This window comes from Gigantopelta aegis, chromosome 9 (genome assembly GCF_016097555.1).
Source record: "Gigantopelta aegis isolate Gae_Host chromosome 9, Gae_host_genome, whole genome shotgun sequence".
In the NCBI taxonomy this organism is placed as follows: domain Eukaryota; kingdom Metazoa; phylum Mollusca; class Gastropoda; order Neomphalida; family Peltospiridae; genus Gigantopelta; species Gigantopelta aegis.
Genome location: NC_054707.1, coordinates 57466891 through 57480192, shown reverse-complemented (window position 1 = coordinate 57480192; position 13302 = coordinate 57466891). Strand labels below are relative to the sequence as shown.

The window sequence follows — 13302 nt, the reverse complement described above, 5'->3', positions numbered from 1 at the left end:
CTTTAAAAAGCACGTTGTTCACATACACTGATTGTGCAGGGGCTGTTATGTCTGTCAAGGATAAGAATCAATGGCGTAGGAGGGGTAGGGGGTGGATATGCAGGGGACATGTGCCCCACACTGTTGAGCAGCAATGGTTTTTATATATTTATACAATTTTTGGCACCTTCATATGCCCGTGAGAAGTAATATTTAGTAAAAGAGAAGTCGGTATAGTTACAATTCAATTCAATTCAGTTTATTCATAAATACATGAACAGTATAAATGAGTTGTGCCACGTATTGTGGTCTATTAATACATGAACACGCTAAATAATATGACAAAGATCTAAATTTGTTAAACACAGAATAATAATAATTAAAGGAGCACACATTAAACGTGTTATTAAAGGAGTAGTAATTAAATGTGCATACATTCTGATATCAATCAAGACTATATTTAATTTGTGTTTTATAAAAGGACTTAAGTCCATTAGGAATATAAACATATTAAAATTAATTTTACTCATTGATAAACAGTGAAGTAAATTATATATAGAACATATTTATAATAATATTTCAGTGCTCCCCAAACTGTTTCAGATCAGCATATATATTATGTTAATTAGCAGGTTTGAATGGGTTGATGTTAAGTAGTTTATCCCGCTCATTAAACATTTCGTTCAAAATTTACCAACTATAGGAGATAGGTCTGGACAGTCAAGAATAAAAAATAGTTTTTCTTATGAGTTAACAGTGTTAAATTAATGGACATTGTTGATCAAGGTTTTTTTTACATAGCAAGTCTCTATGTTTTGGGGTTTTTTTCGTAAGCAGGACATAATTACATATTTTGCACAATCTATTTTCCCTTTTAATTTTCCTGTATCTGCCTCGCTTAAGTTCTAATCTGTGTTACAGTTATAATACTCTTTGAGCCATTAAAAAATCAGCCTTGGAGCTCACTGGGCTTGCAAACTGAAACAATTGGGTTTTTTAAATTATTATTCTGTGAACCAAAATATACATATATTAAGTGTTTTCTATGTGGTTATTTGAAGAGTCTTCAAGACGAGCTCCGTATTATTTTGTGTTCGTGTCCAGGATTTGTACGGTAATCATTTTATCACATTTTGTGGGTGCTTTTCGATAATTGGACTCAATTCCTACCGGAAGTTTCTCGTGTTTTTTGGCGTCCATTAAACGTGGTTTCAACGAAATATGAATTTGTCTCAAAAGAATCCACGATAATCTACGTGAAATTTGGTTGCAATTTATTTTAGCAAAACATTTTTGGATTTTACATAAACACAACATTTATTATTGTTAGCCATTTTAATTGCTTATAACAGGTAATGTGATAAACATTTATATTTGTTAAATTTATTAACTAGTAGTATATCAGGTCGTTTCGTCCCGAGTCGATTCGCACCATAAACCGGGTCGTTTCGATAGCGATAGAAATAAGCAGAATTTTTCATTTGGCAAAATCTACTTGTCCAGTAATGTTTTCACTTCTCAAATGTGTTATATTGAAGTGCAAAGACTATTTTTGCTCAAAATGAAATTGCATTAACATTTTACTTGTCCACTGGACAACCATTGATGTACGGAAAGAGTTCCAAACATTCCAGCATGCATGCTAATACTATCGCTAAAGCCTGAATGAACTGAATGCTGGAACGTTTGGAACTCTTGCCGTTTACTCATTGCCTAGTTCACCAAGGTAGCATGAACCAATGATTTTTTTTTTAAATTCAAATGGGAAACATTGTTTGCATACATAATAGTATGGGTTTTAGAAGATGAATGGTTTTTGTTTTAATGAAAGAGAGTGAAAAATAAATTTTTAACTAATTTTTGTATACGGCCGGTTGACGGACCTTTAAATATTTGTTTTCATTTTCTGTCCAAAAACCTGTATAATGAATGTAACAGGGCAATCATCCAAATAACTGGTGATTATTTTGTTTTTTACATGTAATATGACCTCTAATCTGATTGAAAATGGAAACAAATAATATAAAGCAGAATTAAAATGGTTTTAAGTATCGTTTTACAACGATATATGCAAGCAAAAAGTCACAATTTTCAGCGAAACAGAGTACTTATCTTTGGTTCCTCCATCTTGAGGTTAGTGCATTATGATTATAGAATGCATGTGAAAAATTAACTGGTATGTATAGTTGTGGGCACGTAACTCCGCAAAAACTCCTGTACTGTCTCTGCTATGGATATTACGGGAGTTTTGGCACAGTAACGTGTCCACAACTAGGGTCAGTAATGAGAATAGTCATGTTCATATTCACCCACCAGTGTCTGAAAATTATTTTTTGTTTTTTGTTTTCATGAAATACTTTTGCTGGTGACGTCGATCGGAAATTTCTGTTGATTTCCGTGAGCGCTCGGAAATAGTCACATTGGGTTGTTAAACTTCCAAAATCAATAATTTTACGCCCATTTTTTGTATTTTTTCTGATTTACACTAATAAAGGTATGGATGGTTTTTCATATTACCAAACCACGATGTAGAACACCTCTCCTAACTACATTTTTACCTGAAGCAAACTTTTCACACTGAATTATTTTTAGGCAAATGCGTGCATAATTAAGTGAAAATAGAATGTTCTAGCAGATTAATGTATTAACTTTTCTCATTGGCTATGTTTCCCGTGTCAGAACCTATCAGAAAAGAGCTTTCAGACGGAGTTTGTACCCATTAAATGAGACAAATCTGGAGCCAGTTTTTGCGCAGACGCAATTCATGCCGTCACGAGTTGTCGTTCCTGTTGGTTCATGCTAACCAAGGTAAACATCTACAGTCCGTTTTTTAACATTTTGACATTTATTGGACCCGATGTTTACAACTTTAACAGCAAAAGCAAGCGTGCAGTTTCCGCCCAGATTTCAGGCGGAATCGATACAACCATGGAATTAATTATTTCGTGGCGAAATATGAGATGTACCAATAAATATAAACACTTACTGTATTAAGAAAACTTCCCGAGTCACGTTTTACGCATAAATAGACAGTTTGTCCAAATAGTATTCCTGCATTAATCCAATTTTTAGTTACAAACAAAATCTCGAATATTCCCGCCGGCCATTGTGAGCATATTTAAAATGTGATTGAAAACTGTTGGCGGAATTGGATTATTTTTATTATTCGTCTCTGGTTCACGAGTTTCTTCCACGATATCTAATGAAATATCACGTTTAATAATAATAATAATAAATAAATAAATAAATACACTTAATTAATGAATAATATTTTTTTTAAATTAATTAATAGATAATAACAATTAAATAATAAATATTATAATAAAAAAATAACTAATACTTAATAAATAATAATATAATAATAAATTACTGAATGTTAGTAATTATAATAAATAAATAACATAATAAATAAATTATTGATTTAATAATAATGATAATAAATTTTAATTATTAACTAAATAAAACGTTTTTTTTTCATTTATAAATGTTTCTGTTGCACACACACACAGACACTTATATACACACAACACAGAGGGGGTTTGGGGGAGACGGACATAGAGGGATGAAACGGGGTGGCAAGATATCACGCATTTGCTTGTTTCTTGTTTTCTTGTTAATGTGCATTATTCGTAATTTAGTGTGCTTACCCGTGTTTAACACACATTGGTACGAGGCAGTTGTCTCAAGCAGCAGTTGTCACCAAGTCGCACTTATGACTGCCTTGTACCCGTCTGCACATTGGCTAAACCGATGTGTATTTTGATTCCTACTTAACCGTTTGAACATTAAATGTGTTGTTGAGGATTGCCTCGCAACCATATGAACATGTTTTGTAATTAATGCATATCTGTGACTTGATGACAACTGCTGCTTGTGATGACTGCCTTGTTTGTACCTGTCTGCACACTGGTGTGCACTTGACAATAACATGCAAGTAGTGGGATGGATGTGTATCATTCCTGTTCTTTTGTTGGTACCAGGATCACTTCAGGTAAGTTTACAGTTAACCTGTTCATACACTTATGGTAATTTCTAAATGTTATGGTTAGCATTTGAGAATTAATTCTTGATAATTATGTAATTGAACATACTTTTTCAGTACTTTAAGTACATTGCTGTGTAGATTTGAAATGTAACTACATGTGACTTATAGTACAAGTTTTGAAAGTAGTTACATGAATATGTTTCAAGGAATAAATTACATGGAGTTGACAATCATTATAACATGTTAGATTTACATGTATAAAATATTTTCAACAGCCAGTTTAACTTTCAAATTGTCTGTTTCCCCATTCTTTGTGTGTCTATTCACCTTTCCCCAGAACTTGCTATAAAAGATTAATATAAATATTATGAAAGATTAATGAAACTATTATAATCAATGATTTTTTTAGGTTGTGGGCTTGGGGGCTGTGCATATTAATTGTAAGAAATTTATATTCATTTTTTTTTTTTTTTAACTGAATAAAACCCCTAAAATAACTAATAACCAGTAATTATAGCTAAAAAACAAAAAAAAACCCACACCTTTGAAACACATAAGCAATGGCCTGTAATAATAATATTTAAAAAAAAAATACTAAAGGAAATAATAATTTTTAAAAAAGTAAATAAATGAAGGATGACCTGTAGGCCTACTAACAATCATTATTTTTTTAATAATAATAATAAAGAATAATACACCCCAAAACTTTAATGTGATATTATTATTAACAATGCATATAATGCAACCCACACAAAGCACATATTATATAGAAACAAAAATAACGAAATAAATAATCAATTCCATTCAGTTCCGCAATATTTCTTTTTATTGGGTGTACGTAAAATGCTTGATACGAATAATTCTTGTTCCCCAAAATTTTCATTCCGCATTTTCGATGTGCCAGGATAAAAATAGCTTTCAAATGTTTAAATATGTCATCTTCAAACATCTAATCCTGGAAAGGTTACCAAAGGTATTGTACTTAATATTTTTGTCTAAAATTTATTAAAATATGCCTGATTTTATTAAATCGTGATTGCAAATGGAAAATTCGATCCAATGGATAAACGTTACGGCACAGCAATAAACATCACAATAATAAATATCGTGCCGGAGACGTTTATCTTGATGAACTACTCATTGCCGAGCATAACCAGTGTAAGACCGACACTGGATGTGGCTTCTATCGTAGTTCCATCAAGATTAACGTTGACTGCATGTCAATGTTAATCTGGCAAAGGCATTATGCCTGTAGCAGTCATGGCCGTTCCAAGCAATTTTGCTAAGAACGAAATTGAGGTCAAAATAACGACTACCATCATGTTTTCCCACCCTAATAGAGTATTGTTATCTATTACGAGCTTATGGAGACCATGAAATACTTACTTTGAAACGATCTTCACTTTGAATTAAAGAAAAAAAGTCCGACTGTATGGGTTTTCTTTAATATGCACAGTTATTGTTATGTGCCCTTGTTGGAGGAAAATAAAACACATTTCTCTCTCTGTTTGCCAGTACGTTAAACGTTACTATTACCCCTTGCTCGCCACGAGGAGACCAGAGAGTTGAACAAGATACATACCAAATTTGATGTGTGCCTTTTTTAGTATTTTTCACAAGTCGAACAGAAATAATTCCTCATTAAAAGTTTCGACCAAATTGGTCAAAACCTATGTTGAACTTGTAATTGACTTAAACCAGGGCTTCTAGATTATGGTAGCCCTACTCCCATGGCTAGTGATATTCTATGTTGGGCTAGTAAATAACTACTATTGCTATGCCAAACGGGTAGTGAAAAACATTTGTCAGATGTTGCAGTTAAGTCTTATTTTGTAAATATGAATATCCTGCCCCACCCTACCCCCAAATGTTAGTGTTTTAAAGCTCTATAGGATGACATATATCTGATTAACTAACTATTGTTTATTAAAATTGTATTAACTTAAAGTAAAGTATGGCTTGTGAATTTTTAATCATGGCTTGTACATTTTTTAAATCACTGATCCCATGGCTAGTGGATTAAAAAAAATCTAGAACCCCTGCAATGGCTTGTATTGTGTATAAAGCAAAAGTGATAGTCTGGAATTTGTCTTTTAACCTTAGTACCAACTTGCCCCATGTGATACCTTTGTTGCCCCCGCCCTCCACCCAATAAAAAATACTCAGATCAGTACCAAGAAAGAATACAAAATAGTTATACAAAATTTGCTTGTGTTTTGATATTTTGTGATTAAAAAGAAGATGACTGCAGTTTATTAAATTCTTTTTTTTTCCTTTTTCTTTTTTTTCTTTTTTTACAGGCTGACAAACACTAGATCACCATGTCTGCAGCACCAAACCATACAGTATATATTAACAACTTGAATGAAAAAATTAAAAAGGATGGTATGCAATTTTAATTCATTGTGCAGTCTAGCATGGACATCACCAGGAGTTGTTTTGATGGGTTTGTTCTTGTAATGAGCTAGTCAGTTGTGTGGGTAATATTATTAATATTTGTTTACAACTAAGACCGAATAAAGCAAAGCAGGTGAATGGGAGTTCATTCACATTGTTTTGGTGATTTCCATGGTTTAAATAATTTTGGGGAAATTTAGGGACAAACATGACAAACAAAATCATTAGTACTCCAACTTAAGATGTTAAAGTTAGACTCGTGAATCTAAAATAATAATATAAAAACCCCATCTTGAAGTATCAACCAAGCACTATAATAAATACAAGTCATATCTGATTGCTTGTTAATGTTGATTTTTCTCCTTGCAGAGTTGAAGAAATCTTTATATGCTATATTTTCTCAATTTGGACAAATTCTTGATATTGTTGCACTGAAGACACTAAAGATGAGAGGCCAGGCTTTCGTCATCTTCAAAGACGTGAATAGTGCGGCCAGTGCCATGCGATCGATGCAGGGATTTCCATTCTATGACAAACCCATGGTGAGAGAGTGTGTTAACTTGTATGGTGCATTTCCATTTTATGACAAACCCATGGTGAGAATTTGGGCTGACTTGTATGGTGCATTTCCATTCTATGACAAACCCATGGTGAGAATTTTGGTTGACTTGTATGATGCATTTCCATTGACTTGTATGAAGCATTTCCATTCTATGACAAACCATGGTGAAAATTTGGGTTAACTTTATGATGCATTTTCCATTCTATGACAAACCCATGGTGAGAATTTGTTAACTTGTATGGTGCATTTCCATTCTATGACAAACCCATGGTGAGAATTTGTTAACTTTATGATGCATTTCCATTCTATGACAAACCCATAGTGAGAATTTGTGTTAACTTGTATGGTGCATTTCCATTCTATGACCAACCCATGGTTAGAATTTGGGTTGACTTGTATGGTGCATTTCCATTCTATGACAAACCCATGGTGAGAATTTGGGTTGACTTGTATGGTGCATTTCCATTCTATGACAAACCCATGGTTAGAATTTGGGTTGACTTGTATGGTGCATTTCCATTCTATGACAAACCCATGGTGAGAATTTGTGTTAACTTGTATATGGTGCATTTCCATTCTATGACCAACCCATGGTTAGAATTTGGGTTGACTTGTATGGTGCATTTCCATTCTATGACAAACCCATGGTGAGAATTTGGGTTGACTTGTATGGTGCATTTCCATTCTATGACCAACCCATGGTTAGAATTTGGGTTGACTTGTATGGTGCATTTCCATTCTATGACAAACCCATGGTGAGAATTTGTATGATGCAATTAATCAGTTGAAATTATTTTATTAGAACAGACATTATTACTATGTTAAGTGTTAATTTATGTTAACTTGTATTATACAACATATCATTGCTAATTTATTTTATTAGAAAAGACAATAAAACAAAATTTACACATAAAATTGGGACTTTTTAGTGCTACTTTCAGGAATATGGGCCTGTATTTAGTACCGCAGAACATCTGGATGAATCTCAGAATAGTATGTGGTTTTATTGTTACAATTTGAATTGTTTTTTCTTCCAGAGAATTCAGTTTTCAAAAAAGGATTCTCATATAATCTCAAAGATGAAGGGAACCTATGTTGAAGAGCCGAAGCGCAAACGAGAAGATGATGAGCCACGCAAAAAGAAGAAAGGACAAGCACAACAGGCGAAACCTACAAAGTAAATAATAATATACATATATATTAGGTTTGAGGTCTTAAGTTTGTAGAACAGCATATAGCTTTTATTTCCAAATTTATACAATTTCCATATTTAAATGGTTAATAAAATATGGTAAAGTTTTGGCACTCTGAAAATCACTTCGGTTTTTATTCTTAAATGGGTATTAAATGCCTTATGCCTTCTGCAATTAGCGATTATCACTTTTATTTAATGGGTAATTATTATGTGCTGGTTTATACAAAGAGGGCGTTTGATGAGATGTATTTTAACAAACATGCTTTGTGTTTTCAGATCTGCTCCTCCGACCGCTCGTGCCCCACCTGTCCAGCCCGCACCTCACCAGCCACAGCCTGCCGCACCAGGTATGACGGTCAGGTCAATACAATATCACAGACATGCCAAACATTACGAATTTAGCTGAAACATTATGAATTTAAAATAGATTACACTATTACGATTGTCTTGTTTGAAATTTTGATTTTTAGAAAGAAAATAGTAATTTCGCGTATTTGGTGTCTGATCGTATTTTGGAAGGCACAAATGTTTTTAACACCGGAGAAATGGAACTTTTCCCCCTCTTCACCGTTGTAGATTGGTTTCCTGCCTTGTTCTCTATAATACTTTAGCCTATTGCTTATGGCCTTGAACATGACTTTACCAAAATGTTGAAAAACTCGCTCCTGAGCCATCACTGATAACATTCCTATTTTGGGTGGAGGGATTCCTATTTTTGAAGGCCTGGATTCATAAGACACTCTAACTAGGGTTGGCATCTCTGGTATCATGCAGGGAACATTTTGTTTTAAAAAAATTATTCCCTGCCACAGTACAACTGTTAAGAGGGCATTTTTAAAGGGTAACCAAATCTAGGTGTTGCCATATAGTCATGTCTTTGTCAAGTTTTTACCAAAACAATGCTGTATATTAAGTAGGTCATTTTTTTTTAATTGTGCATGCTGTGTGAAAAAAGTATTTTATCACCATTTTGAAGGAGGGAATTTTTTTTTTTTATACACAGACATCTGTTAAATTTACTAAAGTATTTGGACATTTTTACTGGATAGTAATATATGAGTGCATTTAATAAGCATATTGAGCTTGTGTTTATTTCAGTGGCCTCGACACCAGTAGTAACAGCTCCAGCCCCAACTGCCATTCCCGAACAACCTCCAAACCAGATCCTCTTCATCACCAACCTGCCAGAAGAAACCAATGAAATGATGTTGTCTATGCTCTTCAATCAGTAAGTTGACTTTCAGATACTCAGGGGTCCTATTTCACTAAATATTGTAAGTTTACGTCTGCTACTAGCAGTTATACTGGCTGTGCATTTACACGTGTTTGGCATCTATTTCACACAGAAAATTACGGTCATTACGGTAGCTGGAGTATTTTAAGGACAAAAGAAAATGCAATGTGTGTTCTTCAAACTATATTTAGTGAACTATAATAGTAATAAGAAATTGTGGTTTAGTAGTGATTTACATTTACATGCAAAACTAGCCTTGCAATCTTTTGTGAAATGGGCCCAGAATATCATTTGCGGTTATGTTAAATACTGCTTACATCGTAATCAATATGTATGATTTAGTCGGTTGCCAGCTGGGTATTTTTGAGAAGCCTGTGAGGAATGCTAGCTTTGGGTAGTTGCTTGGTACCTCTTGGTGATAAATAAGGGTGGTGTAATATTATTGGTATACTGATATATTATGATTCAAAGGATAAATAATATGTAATGATATTTTGATACTCTTCCTGTAGCAATACCCTCATTTATTTCCATATTTCAAGTTCTCCGTCAGAAAACCTGATCTTTTTAGATTGACTGTTTTTCTTAACTGTTCAAAGATGGGCTTACGATTGTTAAATCAGCTTTAGTACACCGAAGTGATCTATATATTTCCTAATTTTAATTGATAAACTTCAATTTTGTATCATGTAATCTTTATTTTGTTATATGCCTTGAAATCAGTAAATAATATATTATGATACATATTGATACAGGAAACCCATATGATACAAACATTCGCATTAATACATGCATATGTATTTTAGAATAGATTATCCTTTTTTGTGTTAAAGAATTTGTAGAAAATATTAATTTGTTTATTTAAAGAGCTTATTTTAAATTTAATGCTTCCTGTAAACTTGTTTGATTTTAAAATTTATTTATAAATAATCGATTGTCTTGACTTACCAATGATATTTAACATACTTGTGTTGGTATTTAGATTATGTACCAGTGAATGCTATGTTTATATTGCCAGAAAGATTTTGATCCCTTAATAACAAAACTTTATTTTCTTTGTAGATTCCCAGGATTTAAAGAAGTCCGCTTGGTACCTGGTCGCCATGACATCGCATTTGTAGAATTTGAGATAGACAGCCAAGCTGGCGCAGCAAAAGAGGCACTTCAAGGGTTCAAAATCACACCGTCAAATGCAATGAAAATCTCATTTGCTAAGAAATGAGTAATGGATAGAATTGTTTTTAACCATGAACTCCATGTAATTCATGAGTTAATAGTACCTTTCCAACTTTTAACAATGTTTATATTGAAGGTTGTCCTTGCAACATAACAAAGATCTGTGACATGACATTTTCGCATGGAATATGCTGAATTAATTTTCTATAAGTGGAGTACAACTGCATCTGATGTGCACTAGTGGTTGTTGCACTGAACATTTATTAATAGAGGAAGAAATAGTCTTGAGCAGATGGCCATCACCTCGCTTTGAAGTATGGAGAGGAGACTGCAGTTTTAATGGAAGATTGAGACACTCTTATGTAAGGTTTGTGTCATAAGGTAGGACAATTTGACAGTGGCAGCAGTTTATTGTTGTGGCATTGCACAATGGCCACCCATCCTTTGCTCGGCATTGCACATACGTTGGCCTGTCTGGTATTGTACCAGTGCAGATGTCAACATTGCACACAGTGCTGATGCAAGGTACTCACATTCATTTTCATAGACTTCAATAAATTATTTTTTCATCATATTTTGTTTGTTTTTGTTTCCTATAATATAGTAGATCGATGTCTGGAATGTGGATGAAAATTACCCATTATCACCTGTTAAGTAGTATTTGCATCCTGGAGTTGTGAAACCTCTAGTTTGTATTGGCAAAGATTAGAAAAAGTATGACAGTCTGTGAAGACTATTTAATTTTGAAAGTTTAAATGTGCTTGATAATTTGGAAACTTGTTTGACAACTTAGAAAAGTAAAAGTAAAGCTTTTAAAAATCGTACCTGATTATTTTGTCATTTATTTGTCCCAAGATGTTGGGCTAATATATGGAAATTTGAATTCGGCTACAGAATTTCAAACCAAACTGCTAATAATTACGAAGGTCCAGTTTAAACCCTGGATCACAAGTAGTAAGACTACCATTTTTGAAAAATCTTGGAAAATTAACACAAATTGTACTACTCTAAAATCGATGTTCAAGAGGAAGTGCAGTTTTTGCATCCTTCATATTGAGTTGAGGGTGTTAAGGCTGGTATACATTACTAACCTTTAACGCAATGAATCGTGGATCTCGAGGACCCGGCTCTCTAACACTAATAAAGAATGGGACACACCATACTGCATCCACGTGTCCTAGCAGACGTGAAAAAAAAAAAAACTTAAAAAAATATCCTTTCATGCAAGTGCTATAATCCACCATATAAATACATTGTTAAGATTACCACAAAAGTAACAATGTTTAAGTGTGATTAAAAGGGTTTACATGTGTTTGACAAACAAAATATGAGCCGTCACATGGGGAAAACCTACAACTTGGCCAAATAACGGGTAATAACCTTACAAAACTAAATCTCAGGTATTTGGGCTCTGTCTTAATTATATCTTTTAAAGCCGCACACCCTAGTTGCATCCAGCGAAAATAAATTATAATTTGGTTAATCTACAAACTTGTAACACTTAGATCACGTTTTTATCAAATGGAGTGAAAAAGCAGGTTTTATATCGATAAATACCATGGGAATCCCCATGTCCCAATTGCTTGAAATAATTTTGAAAGTTAGTATTCTGATGTCACCGGTAGATGTCGCTCGAAGCACAACAATGCCTACGTCACGACAAATTTCACAGACTTGGGGTGCGTTCGTTTCACCTAACCTGGACATGTTCCAACTGTTCTGTCCTGGTATCCCCTCTCCAGATATTGTAAGACTTAGCAAAATTATTGGTTTTAAGGGTTTGTAACGTTTTGTATTGAGACACTTACTTGTCTGAACTTTATTGTTATTGAAAATGTTCACGAACTGTGAAGAAAAATCTCACAAATGAACAACAAATCGGATGTTGATTGCTCGAACCGTGCACGAGAAAACAAACCGAACCAAAATGATAACGGCCACGTGATACACCAACGTCTGTGACATTGAAATGGAAATATCCCCTCTAAAAATAGATTGGATCTCGCTTGCTTAACGGTTTTTTCTCGACAGCGCGTCTTGTGAAAAAATGCAAAAAATGCATTTCGTGGTTTTACAAACATCAGGATTACCAAAAAGCACTTCAGGTGAATGGAAATGTGTATTCTAAATAATAAAATATAAGTAAAGTGCAATTTTATTTGTGAAAAATGGGGTTTAATAGCGAAAAACAACGCCGTAATGGTTAACAAATAGCCGTAACTAGGGTGTGTCCCATTAAAAATACAGCATTAATGATGTCACCTTTTCAAAATCAAAGTAGACTGCGTCAAAATGAAATTTCAACATTATTACCTTATTCTAGGTTACTTTCCGCCCAATTTCAATGAAATCAATTGATTTGGAATCGGTACTTTGTTCATTTTATTTTTTCCCAGTATTTTAAGTTATATATTCCGATTTAATTTTTAAAAATTAATCTACAGATCCCATACATGAATGTAGGCTAATACTAATTAGTGAGAGAGATGAAATTTATCTAATTACAACAGTTCGCACCAATGTTTTTCAATTTTTTGTTGCATATTGCACCCCACCCACTTTATTCAGATTCTTGTATCCACTATGGAGTAATTTCATATTTTGTTGGTGTACTGTCGAACGATATCGTTTCATTCTTCGGTTGGTAGTGAGCATGTTGTAACCTGGTACTTGGGGCGGACAAAGGGTCGAATGGTTTTATATTTAGTTTTGTTTCTGTTGTGACAAGTGTTCTCGCTGCTCCATTTAAGCAGGGCGGCCGGCCCACTATTGCA

At 33.6% G+C, this 13302-nt stretch overlaps 1 protein-coding gene across 1 annotated transcript; it reads left to right on the top strand.

The window, feature by feature from the left end:
• Positions 1 to 1160: 1160 nt before the first annotated feature.
• On the top strand, positions 1161 to 11100 carry LOC121381873 (U1 small nuclear ribonucleoprotein A-like). Its single transcript, XM_041511259.1, has 7 exons — positions 1161 to 1331; positions 6265 to 6349; positions 6731 to 6903; positions 7961 to 8100; positions 8395 to 8465; positions 9217 to 9346; positions 10415 to 11100. The coding sequence occupies exons 2-7, from the start codon at positions 6286 to 6288 to the stop codon at positions 10572 to 10574; spliced, it is 738 nt and encodes a 245-aa protein (XP_041367193.1). The 5' UTR covers positions 1161 to 1331; positions 6265 to 6285; the 3' UTR covers positions 10575 to 11100.
• Positions 11101 to 13302: the final 2202 nt, after the last annotated feature.